Source organism: Dromiciops gliroides, chromosome 2 (genome assembly GCF_019393635.1).
Source record: "Dromiciops gliroides isolate mDroGli1 chromosome 2, mDroGli1.pri, whole genome shotgun sequence".
Lineage (NCBI taxonomy): Eukaryota > Metazoa > Chordata > Mammalia > Microbiotheria > Microbiotheriidae > Dromiciops > Dromiciops gliroides.
In genome coordinates this window covers 102,255,221-102,277,222 of record NC_057862.1, presented here as the reverse complement: position 1 = coordinate 102,277,222, position 22,002 = coordinate 102,255,221, and the positions used below count along the sequence as shown (strand labels likewise).

Genomic DNA, 22,002 nt, shown 5'->3' with positions numbered 1-22,002 from the left:
ATTTTGGCAGCTGATATTGTATTATCAATTCTTTTTGTCAGTGTGGATTTCCTATAATTTTGGTGATGAAAGCTAAAATCGGTGCCCATTTCTATTCTAGTTACATCATTTTGCAGACTCTATTAGCTTACTTTCAATTACTCAGGATATGTTGAAATAAGTAATGGATAGTGTATGTTTTGGTTTGATCAGGTTAGTGAAGGACTACTAGCATGGAACTTGGGAATACTCGCTTTGCCACTGTCTCATCAGAGGCATCTGTAAGCACCTTTCTGGAACTAGCACTGTTCTACTGTTCTACAAACAAGCCCAAAAATAAAATAACATCTGCCTTCTAGGAGCTTTCAGTCTGTCAGGGGAGAAAAATATATAGTATATATAGAATATATAACAAATAAAAGAAAAATAAACAGAAGGTAATTTTTTTTGAAGGAGGACAACCGGCAGCTGGCAGGATTAGGAAAGGCTTCAGTGTAGAGGGGTAATTCGTATCTGAGTTTTGAAGGAACCTAGGGGATTTCCAAAAGCCAGAGTGGGGAGGAAGCTCTTTCCAGTCAAGAAAGTCAGCTAGTGCAAAAGAGTGATGAAAAAAGTAAGTATTGTTTGTATAGTTCTAGTGTGGGTATGAGGAACTGAAGGCCTGTATGGCTAGAATTATAAAGTGCAGAAAGGGGAGTAATATAGGAGTGCTGCAAAGGGGAGGGTTGGGGCCAGCTTGTGAGGAGCTTTGGATGCCAGAATTTATATTTGCTCCTAATGTCTTTAGGGAGCCATTGGAAGTTATTGAGTAAACGAACAACATGGTCAGACCTACACTTTAAGAAGATCACTTTGTCAACTGTGTAGAGGATAGATTAGAAGGGAAAGACTTTAGACAGGAAGACCAGGTGTCCAGAGGGTGGCCCCTCTTCCCCATATCCTAACTGATCTATATTCCAGGTGAGAGTGGGAAGAGAAGGAGTCAGGCATCTTCTATCTCATTCTGCTCTATCCCCTGCCTGATCTCCAGCCTCAGAATGGTTGTAACAAGAGGAGAGGCAGGACTTGAATTCCCTGCCTGTCCAACGGAGACATATTCGTAAAGCACTTTAGCACATTGCCTGGCACATAGTAGTTGCTTAACAAACACTTATTCCCGCTTCTCCCTTCCTGCCAGATCCTCCAACCTCCTGTGAGAGGAGAAGTGTTAATCCAGCATACAAATCTCCCACTGCTGTATTGTGGGGAAAGAATAATAGTCCATCAGATTTCCAAGCCAGGTTTCCTGCCTTGGGGAAGGAGGGTATCATCACCTTTTCAGCTTCAAGTTCTTGTTACCTTGCCTGAACTGCCCAAGATTGGGAAAGGACTTCACTCTTAGGTCATAATATTATTGACTTTAAAAATCTTTCTAAATTTTTCACTTAATGATTAACAAATTCCTGCCAGGTCATACCCTCCAAATCCCAGTGTTTCTGAATGCCTGCCCCAAACCCCATCAGCCACACCCTGTTCCCCATCTTCTGCTATCTGATTCCTTATTCCCTTTCTTCTCAACCCCTCCCCCAAAATAGTCCCAGCCAAATGCTCTATTGAAGGGTTGCTCCATGGGCAATAAACTGCTTTCATCTTAAATCTTTTCTTTTCCAACTCCTTCCATTTTCCAGATATCACTGAGACTTGGCTCTCTCCTGATGACACAGCCTCCTTGTCCAGACTCTCTAGCACTGGTTATACTTATTCCCCTAGATTCATGAGTTGAAGATAGGAGAGTTGGCATACGCTTTGTTCACCATTGCCACTCTCAGGTTCTCCTCTTCCTACCATTACTCAGTAATGTCTCCTTTGAGGTTCATCCCACTGAAATCCTGGCAGCTGTTGTCTACAGACCCCAAGATATTCCTTTTTCTTCCTCAGTGAGTTCAGTACTTGGTTCATAATCTTCCTCTCTTCTCCAACTCCTGCCTTCATACTAGGGGACTTCAGCATATGTATTGATTGTCCCTCAAACAACTTAACCTTTCAGTTCCTCAACCTACTAATTTCCCCATAAACTCCTCCATTTGACATAAAGGTAGTCATATTCTTGGGGCAGCTAGATGGCACAGTGGATAGAGCACCGGCCCTGGATTCAGGAGGACCTGAGTTCAAATCCAGCCTCAGACATTTAACACTTACTAGCTGTGTGACCCTGGGCAAGTCACTTAACCCCAGTTGCCTCACCCCCCCCAAAATATATATATATAATAAATATGTTCTTTAAAAAAAAAGATAGTCATATTCTTGATCTTGCCATGGACTCACAAATGCTAACACCTCTAGTTGGTGAATTCGTGGATTTGCTTCTATGATCATAATCTATTGCCTTTCCACTTCTCCCTGTCTTGCAATACCATACCCTTCTCTTGGTCCACACCTTAACCTCCAATTCTCAGCTCCTCAGTTCTTTCCCAGGCCATCGCCCCTGTTCTAGCCACACTGTCTTTCACCATTCTTTGCTCTTGAGTCCTTTGCCTTCTTATATCACTGATTGTGTCCTGCTAAGCTTCAGCCTTAGACCACTCCCTTCCATCCTACACAGGTACTACTGACCAGAGTGGAGAAAAACATGCAACTGTTCTGACGGGGCTCACTATAAATTTATGTTATACAACCTCAGCTGAGCCCTCACTGCTTCTAGACAATTCTTCTACACCTCCATTATCAACTCTATTGTTGGTGTTCATCCTTTGTTTTCAGAGGACCAGTGGTGTTACAGGGTGATGACTTTTGCTGAATTGGGTTTAAGTGAAACAATTGTATAGTGTTGTTAGCCTCACTCTTTCTCCCAGAGTCATCGAAGTCCAGTGGCAAGACAAAAGTCAAGAATGGCCATGGCTCAGGATGCAGTGGATAATGTTAGTGTTTTTGATGTCTGACCAAGCTCTTAAGCGCTCCACAGCATCTACTTCAGCTACTTTCATGGCTGTTGGAACAAATTATTCTCGTCTACCCATTCCACTGAGGGGAGTCTTCATATGTTCAGGGTAAACATCTCTTTAATTCACTGATGGGATCGAGGCTTGTTGGTTACCTTTAGCCTGGTTTAGCCATGGGTGTGGCTGCTGGGCATGGTACAGCTTCTTGGAGCCACAGGTGAGAGTTGGATGGTAGATGGACACCAAAGGTGAATGAACAGCCCTGAAAAAGGCTCAGACCAGAGGTGCTAGTCCTCTTTGAACACCTCATATCCCCCCAACTCTCCATCATATTCTCCACAGCAGCTTGTCTCAACCTTTTCATTCCCTTTCAAGATTACCATGGTTCCTCTCTCCCCACCCTCTTAGTTGATAATGTAGTCTCATATTGTACTAAAATAATTGAGGCCGTTCACTAAGAGTTCCTTCTTTTTTGCTCCTCACCTCAGATGCCTTCTGCTACTGTTTCCTCCTTCACACCTGTCTCATGTAAAGAGGTGGCCCTTCTCCTTGCCAAGGCAAAGGACTCTACCTGGTCAGTCCTCCATCCCATTCCATTTTGTCTCCTCTGGTAGATTGCTCTATCATCCTCATTTTCATCAGTCTATCTCTTCTTTTCTACTGCCTACAAACATGCCCATATCTTCCTCATCCTCAAACAATCCATCACTTGAACCTTCTTTTCCCCCAAAACTCTCATACCATCTCTCTCCTGCCTTTTGTGCTAAACTTGAGAAGGCTCTTCTACAGTATGTGCCTCCACTTCCTCTTCTTTCACTTTCTGGCTTCTGACCTCATCATTCCACTGGAAACTGCAGTCTCCAAAGTAATCAATGTTCTTTTAATTGCCAAATCCAGTGGTTTTTCCTCAGTTGTCATTCTTCTTGACCTCTGTAGCCTTTGACACTGTTTCCCTTTACTCCTTGTTAATATTTTCTCTCTAGGTTTTTGAGATACTACCCTCTCTCCTAGTTTTCTTACATATCTGTCCACTCGATCTACTACTTCTTAGTCTCCTTTTCTGGATCTTCATTTACCTGTTAACTCTGGTTATCCCATAGGATTCTGCCCTAGGCTTTTTTCTCTTCTTGATTTATACTATTTAACTTGCTGATCTCATCAGTTTCCATGGGTTTAATCTGCATTTCTCAATTCTGATATGCTCTTTAATTAACATCTCTTTTTTGCTCACATCTACTTAACCTCTCTGCCGACCTCCAGTTTTGCCTCTCCAGCTGTCTCTCAGACATTTTAAACTGGATGTTCTATAGGCATCTTAAATTCAGCATATCCAAAACAGAACTTATTATCTTTTCTGCTGCAACCCCTTTCCAGATTTCTCTATTATTGTCAAGGGCACCATCAACCTACCAGTTCCTCAGATTTACAACCTAGGTATCATTCTCTACTCCTCACCATCTATTATTCTCTGCTGCCTGCCCAATCTAACCTGTTGTCATAGCCTCTAGATTTGACTTTTGCAGAATCCCTGGAATACACTCCCTTCTCTTCCTTAATACTGCCACCTCCCTGCCTTCAATGCATTTTTTCATACCTGGACTATTGCTATAGCCTGCTGGTAGGTATGCCTGACTCCATTCTTTCCCCATTCCTGTCCAACTTTCTTTTAGCTGCTAAAGTAATTAATTCTCTTAAAGTATAGGTCTAACCATATAGGCCACCCCCCTCAACACAGAAAATTAAAGGGTTTTCCTATCACCTTCAGGAGCAAATGTAAAATTTTGTTTGGTAGTTAAAGCTTTTCAGCACTGCCCACTCCGCCTTCAGCCTCCCTGCTTCTGGTCTTCTTACATCTTACACACCACTACATAGTCTTCATTCCAATGACACTGACATTCTTGCTGTTCCTCATACAAGGTACTCCATCTCTTGGCTTTGGGCATTTTCACTGGCTGTCCCTCGTGTCTGGAATGCTTTCATTCCTCATTTCTATTTCCTGGCTTCCTTCAAATCCCAGGAGAAAAGCTTACCTCGTAGAGGAAGCATTTCCCAATCTCCCTTAATTTTAGTGCCTTTCTTTTCTTGATTATTTTTTAATTGTCCTCTCTATATAGCTTTTTTTCGTACATCATTGTTTGCATATTGTCTCCTCCTTTAACTCCTCAAAGATGGGGACTGTTTTTGGCCTGCCTTTGTATTCCCAGCACACTGTTTGGCATATAGTAGGTGCTTAATAAATATCTTTTCACTGCCAGATATAAGAGATGTTGTTATGGTAGATATGACAAGTTTTAACAACTGATTGGGTATGGGGGGGGTGAGGAAGTGTGAGAACTTGTGGTAATACTGAGGTTGCCAACATGCCTTTCTGGAAGGATGATGGTGCCCTCCACTGAAATAGAGAAGTTCATATGAGGGGTTGAATTTTAGGGGAAAGATAATGAACTCTATTTGGTACTTGTGTGACCTTGAGCAATCTGTTTTCTATAAAATGAAGGGATTTTACTAAGTGATCTTTAAGGTTCCTTCCAAGTCTAACATAGTATGATATTTGACCAAAAATTGACTGTTCCCCCTTATTCTTAGATTTGAAATTAAACTATTTCAGAAATTTGAAGACTTTTTTTTCTAATGTCACGTGCAGTTTTACCACATAAAACTATTACATGTTGGATCCTTATAATATTCAACTGTACATATGGTCAATTGTTAACATTTAAAATACATAAAATTCTTAATACAATACCCAATTCAGCCTAATCAGGGTATCCTAATTAAAGTAGACTTCATCAAAGATTTATTTTGAATTTTCTCAGGACCTTTCTAATCAGGTATTCACTTTTTAAGCTTGAAATCAGCTTTTTGAAAATTAAAAAAAAAAAATTCTAGCCCTCCCTCCCTCTCTCTCCTTCCCCCTCTTCGAGGCAGTAAGCAATAGTCTAGTGCAATTATGTAAAACATTTTCATATTAGTCATTTTGTATAAGAAGACTCAAAAGACTCAAAAGGAAGAAAGTGAAAAATAGTCTGTGTCAAATCAATATCAGTTCTTTCTCTGGAGGTGCATAGTATGCTTCATCAGTAGTCCTTTGGGGCTGTCCTGGATCATTGTATTGCTGAGAATAGCTATGAAAGTCATTCATAGTTCTTCATCAAACAATATTGCTGTTACTGTATTTTCCTACTTTTGTTCACTATACATTAGTTCATACAAGTCTTTCTAGGCCTTTCTGAAATCATCCTCCTTGTCATTTCTTGTAGCAGAATAATATTCCATTACAATCATATACCACAGCTTGTTTAGGCATTTTCCAATTGATGGGCATTCCTTTGATTTCCAATGCTTAGCCACCACAAAAAGAGCTGCTATAAATATTTTTGTACAAATAGATCATTTTCTCTTTTTTGGGATATCTTTGGGATCTAGACCTAGCAATGATATTGCTGGATCAAAGGGTATGAACAGTTTGATAGCCTTTTGAGCATAGTTCCAAATCGCCCTCCAGAATGGTGGAATCAGTTCACAACTCCACCAACAGTGGATTAGTATCCCAATTTCTCTACATCCCCTCCAACATCCAACATTTTCATTTTTTTGTCATATTAGGGGTTCTTCAGCATTGTTTTAATTTGTGTTTCTCTGATCATTAGTGATTTCGTGTTAACTATAGATGGCTTTGATTTCTTTGTCTGAAAACTGCCTGTTCATATCCTTTGACCATTTATCACTTGGGGAATGACTTGTATTTTTAAAACTTTGACTCAGTTCTCTATATATTTGAGGTACTATATATCAGAGGTACTTGTTGCAAATGTTTTTTTCTAGTTTTCTGCTTTCCTTATAATTTTGGTTGCATTGGTTTTGTTTGTACAGAAACTTTTAAATTTTGTATAACCAAATTTATCTGTTTTACATTTTGTAATGCTCTCTATGTCTTCTTTGATCCTAAATTCTTCCCCTGTCCATAAATCTGACAGATAAACTAGTTATTTACCAGAGTGTAATGTGTACCTATTCTATTCCATTCATCCACCACTGTATTTCTTAGCCAGTACCAGATTGTTTTGATACATACTGCTTTAAAATAGTTTGAGATCTGGTACTGCTAGACTACCTTCTTTTGCATTTTTTTCATTGATTTCCTTGATATCCTTGTGTTTTAGTTCTTGAAGATGAATGTTGTTAGTATTTTTTCTAGATCTATAAAGTAATTTTTTGATAATTTGATTGGTGTGGCACTGAATAAACAGATTAATTGAGGTAGGCTTGTCATTTGAAATTAACTCAAGTTTGATTTTGGCCAATGAATTTATTTCAGTTTAAGATTTGTTGATTATGTCTTTCCAAATAACAAGACAAGTGGTGGTTAACTAGCACTGGAAATCCTGAATCTCATTTGTCAAAATGGTATTTCAAAGTAATACAAAAGTAATTTCCTGATTCTTATGTTTGAGACTCTTCAAATTTTTAAATTCCTTCTCTTTGTGTTCACAGGAAACTTGTCCAGTTTAAATCGTCTTGGACTAAGGTATAACAGACTGTCAGCAATACCAAGGTCATTAGCAAAATGCAGTGCACTTGAGGAGCTGAATTTAGAGAACAATAACATTTCTACTTTGCCAGAGGTAAGAGTTGAATTGGGCAGACTCTTACATGAAGTTTGAAAAATTAACAGAAATCTATAAATGTATACAGCTTTGTAAGGAATTAGAATGTTTGGAATGACATGAATGATGAATGTGTTAGGGGTGAATATTCACGGCTTTCAGAAGGGAGACAAACAACAAAGGAGTAGTTTAAAGAGGAGAGGAAAGTGGAGCAAAATGAATTTGTTTCCTCTGGGTACCGTGTACATTTTTCATGTTGATTTTAGCCACTGGTAACAAAAACTATTGAGGAAAATCTGTCTGGCTGGTTTTGAGGACAATAGTAAATAACTCCACCAACTTCAGTTTCAGAATTTTACTGGAAAAATTGTATTTGCCCTGACTCTTTCCTGCCTACTTGTGGGATCAGATGATGATGTAGATCTTTGTAAATTCTCCTTGATGTGACCTCCAGTCCATCCATGCCTCTGTGTTCTCCAAGGTCATCTCTACCATTCTGGCTTCCATTTCATAGGATCATATGAACATAATAAGAGACCTCAGAGAACATCTAGTCCAATCTTCTCATTTTATAGGCATCTTAGGGTGAGAGCAGTTAAGTGATTAGTCCAGGGTCATAATAGCATAGTTAAGGTTCAGATATATGTCATCTGACTCTAGATCTGATACTCTGCACTTCATTTATCTTGAACTTGTAATTACATAATTCAACTTTACTGTCTTAGCTTGAATCTCTTATTTCTTTGTCTTGTCACTCATGCCTTTTTGAACCTGAACCCAGGATTATCCTCATCAGCTACCTTCTTTAACTGTATGCATATGCTGCTGGAGGAAGTCATACAACAATGCTGATTAAATTCACCATCTAAACTCAGCTTTCCTGTGTATAGCAAGACAAGCTGGCCATGGAATTGGGGCTATCTGGGTTCAATTCCTGCCTTCACTATATACTAACTATATGACCAGAGACGAGGTCTTAATCTCAAAGTGCTCTGAGAGATACTACATGTTGCAGAGAAGGGATGGACCTATTCTTGGTAGAGGGAATTTCCTCATTTGGAAGTTCTCTATTCACAGTTCCAGTCCCTTTCTCTATCCTTAATTGACTGATCTCATTCCCTACAGCAGCTGCTTCAAATCTTGTCTTCTTTCCTTGAACCTCTCACATTATCCCCTGGCTGTCCCTTTCAAAAGAGGAACTTGCTTCCTACTTCACTGGGAAAATAGAGGGCATTCACTGTGAACTCCTTCTTTTAGCCTATTCTATGATGGAAAATCCCTCTACTTCATGCTCCATCCTTTCCTCCTTTGCTTCAGGCTCTGAAGAGGTGACCTGCCCTCCTCTATGTAAAGATCAATTCCTTTACTTCTGCTCTTGTTACCATTTCCTTTGGTACCTTGCCCCTGCAATTATTCTTGATCATTAAGCTCCATCTCTTATTATTAATCTCTCCTTGTCTACTGACTTCTTCCCTGTTACAAACAACTTCCCTTGATCATAGTCTTCCCTCAAGGAGTCATTCTGTATCTCTCCCTTTCATAGCTAAACTCCTTGAAGAAGGCATTTATACTTATCGCTTCCACTTCTTCCCCTTTTACTCATTTTCTCAATTCTTTTAAAAGTAATTTTATTGATATCTTTCATTTTTTTAAATCACCAAAATTTCCCCGTATCTCTTTCCTACTTTCTTCCCAGAAAGCCATCCCACATAACAAATAACATTTTCAAAAATAAAATGAGGAAGAAAAAAATTAGCAAAACAGATCAATACATTAAAAAGCATCTGAAAATAAATATAGTATAGGACTCCTGTTGGCCTCCCACTTCTACAAAGGAGAGGGGTGAGCATCTCTTCTCATTCCTCTTCTTTGAGTCTGTGCTTGTTCTTTGTAATTTTTCAACATTTATTTATAATTGCTTTGTGGTTGTTCTTTCCATTTACATTTTGTAGTCGTATATATTGCTTTCTTGATTCTGCTTACTTCACTCTGTATCACATCATGTAAATCTTTCCTCGATGTTTTTTGTTTTCTTCATTTCTGCTTCTTACTCTGCTTATTATAATATAGTAGTATTCCATTACATTTCATGTACCACAATTTGTTTAGCTGTACTTTCTCATCACTATTGCAATCTGACTAGCAGTTCATCTGGAACTGCACTCCAGGATTAATGATTTTTTAATTGCAAAATCTTATTACTTCCTTTCAACCCTTATCCTTTTGACCTTTCCATAGCATTTAATACTATTGACCACCCTTTCCCCCCAGCTAGTCTACTTTGTGTTCCCTAAATGTGATGATCTACCTTCCATCTCTGAGGCTTTATATAAGCTGTCCATTATTTCTTGAATACACTCTGTATATATTTCAGACTTAAAGAATCTCTAGCTTGGGGGGCAGCTAGATGGCACAGTGGTAAAGCACCGGCCCTGGATTCAGGAGTACCTGAGTTCAAATCCGGCCTCAGATACTTGACACTTACTAGCTGTGTGACCCTGGGCAAGTCACTTAACCCTCATTGCCCTGCAAAAAACAAAACAAACAAACAAAAAAAGAATCTCTAGCTTGTCTCAAGGCTAATTACATGTGTGTCCTCTGAAACAGGCCTATTCTAATCTCCCATATTGCTAGTGCTATAACTCTCCAAAAATAACTATTTACTTTTATGTGTTCATGTTTTTTTCCCTTCCTTTTCAGTCAAATATGATCTCCTTTAAGGCAGGGACTATTTTCATTTTCATGTTTGTATCCCTAGTGCCTCTAGCATAATTGGAATATATATATATATAATACTATTTTAGTGTCAACTACTATTGAGATTACAAAGATTAAAATAATCCTTGCCTTCAAGGACGGCTTAAGAAATATTTATTGAATTGAAAATGCTATCCGAGAATATGATTTGAATTTCTGGATTAAAGCAAGGCAACAAACATTTATTAGGCATTTAACCATACTCCAGACACTATGCTAAGGGATAAAGATAAAATATAACCAAAAAGAAAAACAGTTACTGCCCTCAAAGAAGCTTACATTCTAATGGGGGAAGACAATACATGAAAATCGGGGCAGGGGGGAGGGATGGGGAGGGTCCCTGCGCCAGGGTTTGATGGCAAAGTCAAGAAAGTCAGAAGCAGAGTAAGAAGTAAAATTAAGGTTAGTTGGCTTGGGCTCTTCCTTAAAATTAAGGCCCCCAAGAGGAACTCAAGTGGGAAAAGGAGGCCAGCATGGTGGAAGAATATTCCTGGATGAGAGGTGAGATTATAGCTGAGGCATGGTGGCATTGCCTGGAAAGTCAGAGGAAGAACAAACTTGACATGGCATAGAATGATCATTTTAGGTTTGCCTGGTATCTTGAAAATCTTATTTAGAAATGGTTTTTTTTTTCCACTATGTATGAGGTATTTTATTTTTTCCATTACATGTAAAGATAGTTCTCAACTTTTGTTTATAAATGCTTTACAATTAGAAATGTTTTAAAATAAAAAGAATAGGGGAAGGAAGACACTGCCTAAGCATGTTCACTAAAATAGATACCTTGGAAAGAGTGGCCACAGTGTGGGAAGAAGAGCAATATAGGAGACAAAAATTCAAGCATGGAGCCAGTAGTTAAATTTATGATCTCAAATGTCTATACACAAATTCCAAAAGTTTTAGCAGTAAAGAAAAGAAAGGAACTAGTGGAACTAATGTAAGGAGGAAAATTTGACTTGATAAGTATTACTGATTTTTTTTGTGATGAAGCCAAAACCTGGAAAATAACTCTGGTTGGGTATACTTTAGGAGAATAAGATTTATTTGTTTGTTGTTTAAAGCTATTTAAGATATGAGAGACCATTGAGTCCAACCTCATTTTGCAGTTGAGGAAACTAAGAGGTTAAGTGATTTGCTTAGGGTCACACAGCTAATATGTACCCTGAAGCAGGATTTAAACCTGGGTCATCCTAACTCCAAGGCCAGTGTTCTTCCACCATGTCATACTGCCTAGTCAGAAAGATAAAAGTAGGAGATAATGGAAAAGAGCAGATGGAGATGAAATGATATTCTATATTATGATGGCATACTCCTTCAAAACGTGAGGGCACCAACAAATGATAATTCTCTTCGGGGTGGGGGATGGGGCAATGAGGGTTAAGTGACTTGTCCAGGGTCACATAGCTAGTAAGTGTCAAGTGTCTGAGGCCGGATTTGAACTCAGGTACTCCTGAATCCAGGGCTGGTGCTCTATCCACTGCGCCACCTAGCTGCCCCCAACAAATGATAATTCTTTTCTTGATCCAATTCTTACAAAAAGGAACAACAACTTACTGGGGGAGGAAATGATGGAAAATATGGGGAAAAGTTAGCACTTCTTTCTAAAGTTTGTGATAGAGAAGGAGTATCTAGGTTGACATCTACTCCAGATTTATGGATAGCAGATTTCATAAGTTCCAGAGGAATGGTAAGAAGGATTCCACAGACTTAAATAAGAAATGTAAAATTCAAAATGAAATTCTGAAGAGACAAGGGAACATCATTCCAATGAGAGATTACCTGAAGAGACTGATATGCATGTACAGGGAATTCCCCAACCAACTAGAATTTTTTAAAAAGCTATGTACAGAAAATGGAAGCAAGGGTAGGTAATAAAGGGTGTATATTAAAGCATGTTATAGGCATGTAAAATAGTTGTCAGGAGTGGTAGAGCACAAAATAAGCTGATGCTAATGAGAAAAGCTAAGAACAACAAAAACAATAGATTTTTTTTAACCCATGTATTGGGGAAATAGGAGTAGCACAGAAGGAAGAAGGTTTTGCTTGGGGTAGATAGGATAATAACAAGACAACAGAAGAAAGGCAGAGCTGCTCACTTCTCTATTTGCTTCTGTTTTGTCTGTCAAGGAAATGATCTTTGCGCTAGAAAAGGCAGAATTTACAAGGGGTTGGTATCCAAGATAAGTTAGAAGATAATGAGAACACCTTGCCATGAGTGATGAATTAAACCACCCTGTTCCAGTTGCACTATGCATTCTTGGATATCAAAAAATACCATCATTGGTATTTGAAAGCTTATGAAGAACAGGAAAAATACAGAACTCTAGAGAAGAATGAATGTCTATCTATAGGAAATAAAATAAAGAATCTACAGACTATTGGCCAATGATCTTCACTTTGATTCTGTAACAATTGGAATGACACCACCTGCTGGAGACTTACTGTAGGAAAGCTCTGCCATGAGGAGAAGGCGTCTGAGGGCAAGACATGTGGCTTTTCTTTGGTGTCAGGAAGTGATGTTTGCTTGTGGGAGGAAGAGGGCATGAGGCTGGCTCTCTTGCTTCCTTTCACCAGGACTCTCATGGAGAGCGAAGCAGAACTGTAGCTCCCTGAGATAGATAGCTGAATCTAGGCCTCTTTCTCTCGCTCTTCACCAAATTTGTATTCTCCTTCATAAATGCTTCTGCAGAGGCCCTCCCTCTGAAGGCCAGTGTCAAAGCGCCTGTTCATGAGGGGCCACTCCTCTGGACAAAATTTCCCCTTTCTTCCTTTCCTATATTGTTATTACCATATTGTTTATTAGCATAGGGTATTATATTCTATTATTTTTGACTGTTTCATCAAGGAAACACCCTGTGTTTCTTGAAGAAACAAAGAGGGGACTGTAATGATTGGAATGACACCACCTGCTGGAGACTTACTGTAGGAAAGCTCTGCCATGAGGAAAAGGCGTCTGAGGGCAAGACATGTGGCTTTTCTTTGGCATCAGGAAGTGATGTTTGCTTGTGGGATGAAGAGGGGGCAAGGCTGGCTCTCTCGCTCGCTTTCGCCAGGACTCTCATGGAGGGCGGAGCAGAACTGTAGCTCCCCGAGATAGATAGCTAAATCTAGGCCTCTTTCTCTTGCTCTTCACCAAATTCTTATTCTCCTTAATAAATGCTTAAAAGTCTAAACTCTTGCTAAAGCTTATAATTTCTTGGCGACCACTCATTAGATATTTTAGACAGACTAGCTAGAATTTTAGCCCCTTACGATTCCTGGGAAAATTCTAGAATGTATCATTAAAGAAATGATTTAATGAACATCTAGAAAAGGAAATGGTGATTACAAAAGACAGCGTAGATTCATCTAGAACAGGCCATGCCAGACTAACTTAATTCTCTTAAATAAAAGAACGATTACTAAACCAGTAGATGAAAGGAATGCTAGAGATTTAGTTTACCTGGATTCTAGGAATTTTTTTGGGGGGGGTGGGCACAGGGCAAGGAGGGGTCACACAGCTAGTAAGTGTCAAGTGTCTGAGGCCAGATTTGAACTCAGGTCCTCCTGAATCCAGGGCTGGTGCTTTATCTACTGTGCCACCCAGCTGCCCCTCTAGCAAAGCTTTTGATAAAATATCCCTTGCTGTTCTTGGGAAGAAGTTGGAAAGATGTGGATTAGACCAACATTCTCTAGCTCTTTTGATTGTACATTTCTATCAAGAACATGTTTTGAGCATTCAATTCCAATTTATTTTTTTGTAAGCAATAAACGTACTCAGCCAAACTGGCAAAGTGGTTCTGGCCTAAAAGCCAAAAGGCCTGGGAGGAATGTATACTAGCTGTATAGCTTCAGGCAAATCACTTAAACTCTCAGGGCTCTTGGCAATTCCAGGAGTTTCATAGAAGGTTCCAGACTGCATTGGTAGAAGGAGTTTTTTTCTACTGGGAGTTCCTTATACTAATGAAATCATAGGTCTGGTCCTCAATCCTTAAATATATACTCTAATACTTATGTTAAGGGCTAAAATTCTAGCTAAACTGTCTAAAATATCTAATGAGTGGTCGCCAATAAATTATAAGCTTTAGCAAGAGTTAGACTTTTAAGCATTTATTAAGGAGAATAAGAATTTGGTAAAGAGAGAGAGAAAGGCCTAGATTTCTATCTATTAAAGGGAGAGCACATTTTTAGCTCCCTTCTCCACCAGAGTCCAGAGGAAAGAGCCCCAGACTGAGCGCCAGTCTCTTCCTTCCTCCTCCCACTAGTCCGCGTCACTTCCTGACTCCTGGTCTTGCCCTCAAAGACCTTCCCTTCATGGGCAGAACTCTTCTACAGTAAGTATACAGCAGGTGGCGTTATTCCAATCGTTACAGTCCCCCCTGTTGTTCCTCAAGAAACAAAATGTTTCCTTGACGGAACAGTAAAAAGAATATAATAACTATTGCTAACTAATAATATGTGAACAACAATATAGAAAAGGAAGAGAGGAAAGTTTTGTCCAGAGGGGTGATTTTTTGTCCTCATGAACCGACGCTTTGACATTGGTCTTGCAAAGGGAGGGCCTCTGCAGAGAATACATATTACAGATGGTGTATATTATAACAGAAAGAGAAAAAAACAACAAAAACAACAAATCAAAACTGTTCATTTAAAGTCTCTGAAAGTCTTTTCTCAGATGTCCTCTAGGTGTAGTCATGGAATGGAAGTCTTTTCAGGGGTTGATGTGTGGATGCTGGTAATCAGCCAGGAAAATTTCCTACAAAATTGAGCTTAACACAACTTTAAAATAGCTTTGTCAATAATCAAATCAACCAATGAAAGTTCTCAAAAACATGTCTAAGGGAATTCAGAATCTTAGTTGTTACACATGAAACATATAATAAAACAAAAATTGAACCATTCTTTAAAATTATAATATTACTATAGTCCCCCCTTATGGAGGGTAATTGAGAAGACAATTGCTGCAATATTAATTAATAAAAACAATTTTTATCTTTGTTTTATCACTTTTTGCATCATCTGCCTAATTATCTTCATGCCATTATGAGAAATTAAAAAATCTAATATAATTGGTAACAGGTGTCAAGGCCAAATTCAACACTGTATTTATCATGACACCTGAGATAATTATGGGGGTTACCATAAAAGAACAGAGAAATGATGGGATATGAACATTCCCACACTTGAGCAATATATACTGTCCATGCAGTATGCCAGGCTTAAAATAGGTGGATGGAATACATGTCCATGCCACCAAACATATTGGAGGAAACTGAGTCAGACTTAATCAGATGCATGGGATTGAAATGGTCCATGGCATCAGGCATATAGGAGGGAGCATAGAAGCCAGGTGTAGAAGTGAGATGGGTGGGATGAATACTTCCAGCCATCTGTACAATATTGTAGGGAAAAAGAGAATAAAATATTAAACCAAGAGAATCCAACCTCAACATTTGTCAAAAGCCGTTCCCTTGGCCATACCTTGACTTCATGCATGTCTCCCCTCATGTGACAGTTCAGTGTCTGCTCTTGCATGTATTCCTCTTGTGATTGGATGGCATCTTGGCCAACTGGCATCTGATAACTCAGAATAAAGGCAATTAATGTCTTAAATGATAAGTTCCCATAATCCAAGTCTCATATGGATTTAAAAATTGAGGATAATAAATGATTGCAAAAAATGTGAATACATCTTGACTCAGAACACAATATATAATTATGCAACAATTTCAAATAATACCCCTTTTTACTTAGTATACAATTACTTTTGTGAAAAATCTGAACATACTTAAATACAAGTTAAAGCACAACAGAATCTCAAAGAACTTTTTTTTTTTTGAAAATAGAAAACTTTTACAAATGTTCCCCTCTTTTTTTTTTTTTTTGGAATATGCTTATCAAAAATAATACTTCTAGAATCAATTTATACTTGCCATGGCAACCAATTTGCCAGGGAAATGCTTTAAAGAGTTTGATCAAATAATCAGTTGAGAAAAAATAACAAAAACAAACAACTCAGAATATGGGAGCACAATACTCCTAGAATTAACATTGTATTATGAAATCAAAACCATGTTTCAAAATTAGATAGATGAATGAATAGAAGAAAATACACGTGGAATAATAAGACAATGAAATTCAAACTAGGGAAATCTAAATGAATATGAACTTAATATTAATAAGAGTATTATAAAATATAAACCTGATCACATGACTATAAAAAGCTTTTACAAATATTCTCCTTGTTTTAAAAACTAAGTATAAGACACAATCTCAAAAGCATGAAAATCTCTATGAAAATAAACCCATACCATTAATTTCAAAATGTATATATAATAGCATAGAAATCCTATGTAACCTCTGAACTGACATTAATACTCTGAATGAATTCAGAACACTTTTGATTCCGATATCTAAAATCCCCAATACTCATATCAATACCTTGCTGCTTACTTCTACATTTCTGTAAAATATATACCCTTCCATGGCAAAAGAAGCAGAGTCTTGAACTATGTTGATGGTTGTCATTCTTATTCAGCTTAAGTTTTTCTTCTTTAAGCCCTCTATATTGTCTGTCAGTCTTTTCACCATACAAATGCTTTATAAGATTACTAATTAAAGACAAAAGCAGGTTAGCAAAATTAAGAACAAAACGAGCATATCTGGAATTTAAAGAGTTTTCTAAGATTGTCTCAAAAGCACAGCCAGGCCGGGGAAGGGCTGAGCCTGAAGCTGCAAATGCAGGTAGAAAAAGTTGAGCATGCGCATCAGATCTCTGGACTTCCCAGGCAGGGGAAGCTATGGGCTTGGCCATAGGAGGAGTAGAGGGTGGGGTCTGGGGAGGAGGGGAGGGACCAGAGCAATTTGAATCCGACTTGATTTTGAACTCAGGCCTGGATTCCTCTTCCCCCACTTTGCCTCCAGGTGCTAGGGGATTAAAAGCTTCTAGAGGGTGGGTCATTGCCTCCAGGCATGCAAAATTAGAGCAACAATTAGTGTTGGAACTGGGAAAAGCAGCAGGAATCTCTTCAGGTTTCTCTGAAAAAGCATGGTTGGGAGAGGGAGAGATATTTCCTTGTGTGAGTAAGTTGCTGGCTCTTTTAACAAAAATAAAAAGAAAAATAGAAAATCCAGAAAAACAAAGCATTAACATGATCTTATCTCCCATTTGTCTGGTTAAACAGACTAAAATAAAAAATAGGGTAATTAGGGAGTTTAAAAGGTCCATTTGAAAAAAATTAAAGGGAAAACACCTGGCAATTCAGCAGTACTTAAGATTTAAAGGGTTAGGGTAGGGAAAATTTCTTACCCAACCGGAAGATCAGAAGTGAGGTTCAGCTTTCCTCTTCGTGGTCAGCCATCTGTTAAGGGCTAAAATTCTAGCTAAACTGTCTAAAATATCTAATGAGTGGTCGCCAATAAATTATAAGCTTTAGCAAGAGTTAGACTTTTAAGCATTATTAAGGAGAATAAGAATTTGGTAAAGAGAGAGAGAAAGGCCTAGATTTCTATCTATTAAAGGGAGAGCACATTTTTAGCTCCCTTCTCCACCAGAGTCCAGAGGAAAGAGCCCCAGACTGAGCGCCAGTCTCTTCCTTCCTCCTCCCACTAGTCCGCGTCACTTCCTGACTCCTGGTCTTGCCCTCAAAGACCTTCCCTTCATGGGCAGAACTCTTCTACAGTAAGTATACAGCAGGTGGCGTTATTCCAATCGTTACACTTATATGCAATGTAAACATATAAATTATAGAAATCTTTAAAAGATAAGATAAATGAACAGTTTTTATGTAATAAGACTGGAAAGATAGGTTGGGATTAGGTTGTATAGGGCTTTAAATGCTAAACAGATCAGTTTATGTTTGGCCCTATAGTCAATTATGAGCCACTAGTTTGTTGCATTGGGGAAGACATGGTCAGACTTACACTTTAGGAAAAGCTCTTTGACAGGTTTACGGATTGTGTGTTGGGAGTGGGGGGAGAGACGTGAAGCAGGGGGACCAACATGGTGACAATTTTTATAAACTAGTGGGACAATGATAAGGGCCTGAACTAGAGTGCTGGCTACATGAGTGAAGAGAAGGGGATACCTATGAGAATTGTAGAGGTAGAAATGACAAGATTTGGCAACTGTTTGGGTTTGTGGAGTGAGTGAAGGTGAGGGTTCAAGGATGACACTTAAGTCAACAATTCAGGTGACTTGAAGGATGCTGGTATACTCTAAAGAAATAAAAAAGTTCAGAAATAGGAGTAGCCTGTTTGGAGGGAGGGGAGATGATATGAGATCTGGAATTCAGATAGGGAACTCATCTCTGCTTATTCATCCTGTACAATTTACTCTGTCCCATTGAAACAAAAGGGGGGAGAAGTGGAAAGGATAGGGTTCATCCTCATTGATCACTAGTCTGGAGCATAGAGCCTGCTCCTGAGGCATAGGTGCCACAGCTGTGAGGTGATTAGAGGGTATAAGGGAGTGCAGAATTTTTCTAGTGGTACCTTCACAGCTGTTTTTATGGGTACCCTGGTATGATTAGATTATAACTGCCCTAAAGGATGTACAGAAGGAGAAAGGTTTGGAGCTTGCACAGTAAATGAGTGAGAGTGTTAGACTAATGAATGGAGGGTAGGTGTGGTTATGTTGGAGAAAAGCTTGGGGAGAGTACAATGTGACCCCATCTTTCCACTTTTTGTTGATCACATGCTCTGTGGTGGCTGTTCCAAGTACCTCCTGAGGCACTTGGTCTATCACTTTGGAGACAACCTGGCCCAGGCAGTAATGGCATTAGATGGATTCTGAGCTGTTTGGCTAAACTCAAAGAATAATCATTAATGGCTTCATGTCATCTGGTCAGGAGGTCTCTAGTGAGAGTGTCCCAAGAATATCTGCTTTTCCATGTGAATATTTAACAGTTTTTATCAGTGATTTGAATAAAGGCATAGATGGCATATTCAGATGATCTGAAACTGAGAAGGATAGCTAACATACTGCAAGATGAGTCAGGATCCAAAAATATTTTGACAGTCTAGATCATTGGACTGAATCTAATAGAATGAAATTCACTGGGGTAAATGTAGTCTTACATTTAAGGTTTTAAAAAATCAACTTCATATGCAAAATGGGAAAGGCATGTTTAGATAGTAGTATAGAAAAAATATGGGATTTTAGTGAGCTTCAAGCTCACTATAAGTCAACAGTGATGTAGCTGTCTTTTTTCCCCCCAAAATAAAATGTTTAACTTTATTAAGAGAAGCATAATGTCTAGGGTTGGGAGTAAAGAGGTAATAGACTTTCTGGACTCTAATCTTGTGAGATATCAGAAGTGATTTTCATTTCTGAGTGCCATCATTTAGAAAGGACACTAACAAATTGGAGAGCCTGGGGAAGGGCAACTAGTACGATGAAGGACCTTAAATCCATGTCATATATGAATTGGTTGAAGGGGCTGGGAGGATTTTGTTTAAGAAGACTTGAGGGGCCAACACATTAGCTATCTTTAAGTATCTGAAAGCTTATTAAGTAGAAAAGGGATTATGAGACTTATTCTGTTTGGCCCCAGATGGCAATACCAGGTAAAAGTTGAAAGGAAACAAATTTAACCTTGATGTAAGGGAATACTTCTTAACAATTAGAGCTGTCTAAAAAATGCAGTGGGCTGCCATAGTGTACAGTGGGTTCTCCATTATACTAGGTTTTAAAGCAAAGGCTAAATGACTCCTTGTTGGATGTGTATATTATAGTGGAAAGAATTTTTAAGGTATAGGTTGGACTAAATGGTAGAGTCCCAACAAATTCAGAAATTATGTGATTCTGCAAATTGAACTGAATGTTAGTGGTTATCATCATCATTAACAATGGACAGTAATAATAACAATAACAATAATAATAACAACAAATGTTGAGATACCATAAATCTCACCTAGTTGATTTCTGCCAACATAGATTAAAATATATATATATATATATATATATATATATATATATATATATATATATATATATATATATATATATATATATATATATAGGAAGTTTTGTCAATCTGCAAGTGAAGGTTCCAGGGCTATAAACACTAGATTAGCATTCTGTGCTTTGATATCTGAATTTCGTTTTCCTTAGCTTTAAATTCTACTCAGCCCCATTCCTTATTAGAGCCAATACCGGGCTCTTCTCAACTATGCCACCATAAAAAGGTGTAGTCTGATGCTGTAAGAGATAGAGTAGCTGTCACCTTAAAAGTAACCTGTCTGATGATAGCTTTGAGGCAGGCTGGAGAGTAGGATAATTGTGGAGTCCAAAGAACTGGAGTGTCTAGATTGTCTTCTATTTAGACCATAAATGAATGTAACGCTTGCAGTTTGGCTGTATCCCACAGTCTTCAGTGACTAATGTCCTAAATGGGAAACAATGGTTATTCTATCAATTAGGGTTTTACTTGTAGTTTAAATATAAAGAATAACTACATAATTAGCCATATCAGTAACAAAGCCAACAGAAATCATATGATTATCTCAATAGATTCAGAAAAAGCCTTTGACAAAATACAGCACCCATTCCTATTAAAAACATTAGAGAGGGGCAGCTAGGTGGCACAGTGGATAGATAGTGGATAGCCCTGGATTCAGGAGGACCTGAGTTTAAATCCGGCCTCAGACATTTAACACTTACTAGCTGTGTGACCCTGGGCAAGTCACTTAACCCCAATTGCCCCCCCCCCCCAAAAAAAAAAACAAAACCCACAACAACACATTAGAGAGAGGGCAGCTAGATGACACAGTGGATAGAGCACTGGCCCTGGATTCAGGAGGACCTGAGTTCAAATCCGACCTCAGACACTTGACATTTACTAACTGTGTGACCCTGGGTAAGTTACTGAACTCCTATTGCCTCACCAAAAAAAACCCCAAAAACCAAAACAAAATTAGAGAGGATATGGATAAATGGAGCTTACCTTAAAATAAGTAATATTTATGTAAAACTATCAGCAAGCATTATTTGTAATGGGGATAAGCCAGAAACCTTCCCAGTACAATCAGGGGTGAAGCAAGAATGGCCATTATTATCTCTATCATTTAATATTGTACTAGAAATTTTAGCTATAGCAATAAGAGAAGAAAAAAATGAAAGGAATTACAATAGGCAGAGAGGAAACAAAACTATCCCTCTTTGCATACAATATGATGTTATACCTAGAAAATCCTAGATAATCAACTACAAAACCACTTAGAATTATTAACAACTTTAGCAAAGTTGCAGGATACAAAACAAACCCATATAAATCATTAGCATTTCTATATATTGCCAACAGAGTCCAGCAGCAATAGATAGAAATTCCATTTAAAATGATTATAGACAATATAAAATACTTGGGAGCCTACCTGCCAAGACAAACCCAGGAACTATATGAACACAATGGTAAAACACTTTTCACACAAATAAAGTGAGATCTAAACAGTTGGAAAAATATTAATTGTTCATAGGGAGGTTGAGCCAATATAATAGAAATGGCATTTATACCTAAATACATCTATTTATTCAGTGTCATACCAATCAAACTATCAAAAATTTATTTTATAGATCTAGAAAAAATACTTTAAAAATTCATCTGCAAGAACAAAAATTCAAGGATACCAAGGGAATTAATAAAAAAAATGTGAAAGAAGATAGTCTAGCAGTACCAGATCTCAAACTGTATTATAAATCAGTAAGTGTCAAAACAGTCTGGTACTGGCTAAGAAATACAAAGGTGGATGAATGGAATAGAATA

The 22,002-nt window shown here is 38.2% G+C and overlaps 1 protein-coding gene across 1 annotated transcript in view; it reads left to right on the top strand.

Annotated features, from left to right (window-relative positions):
• SHOC2 (SHOC2 leucine rich repeat scaffold protein) overlaps positions 1 to 22,002 on the top strand; it is a 144,830-nt gene that overhangs the window by 109,207 nt on the left and 13,621 nt on the right. The window contains 1 exon segment of the mRNA XM_043985365.1: positions 7,390 to 7,522. Within this exon segment, the coding sequence (XP_043841300.1) occupies positions 7,390 to 7,522 (133 nt within the window).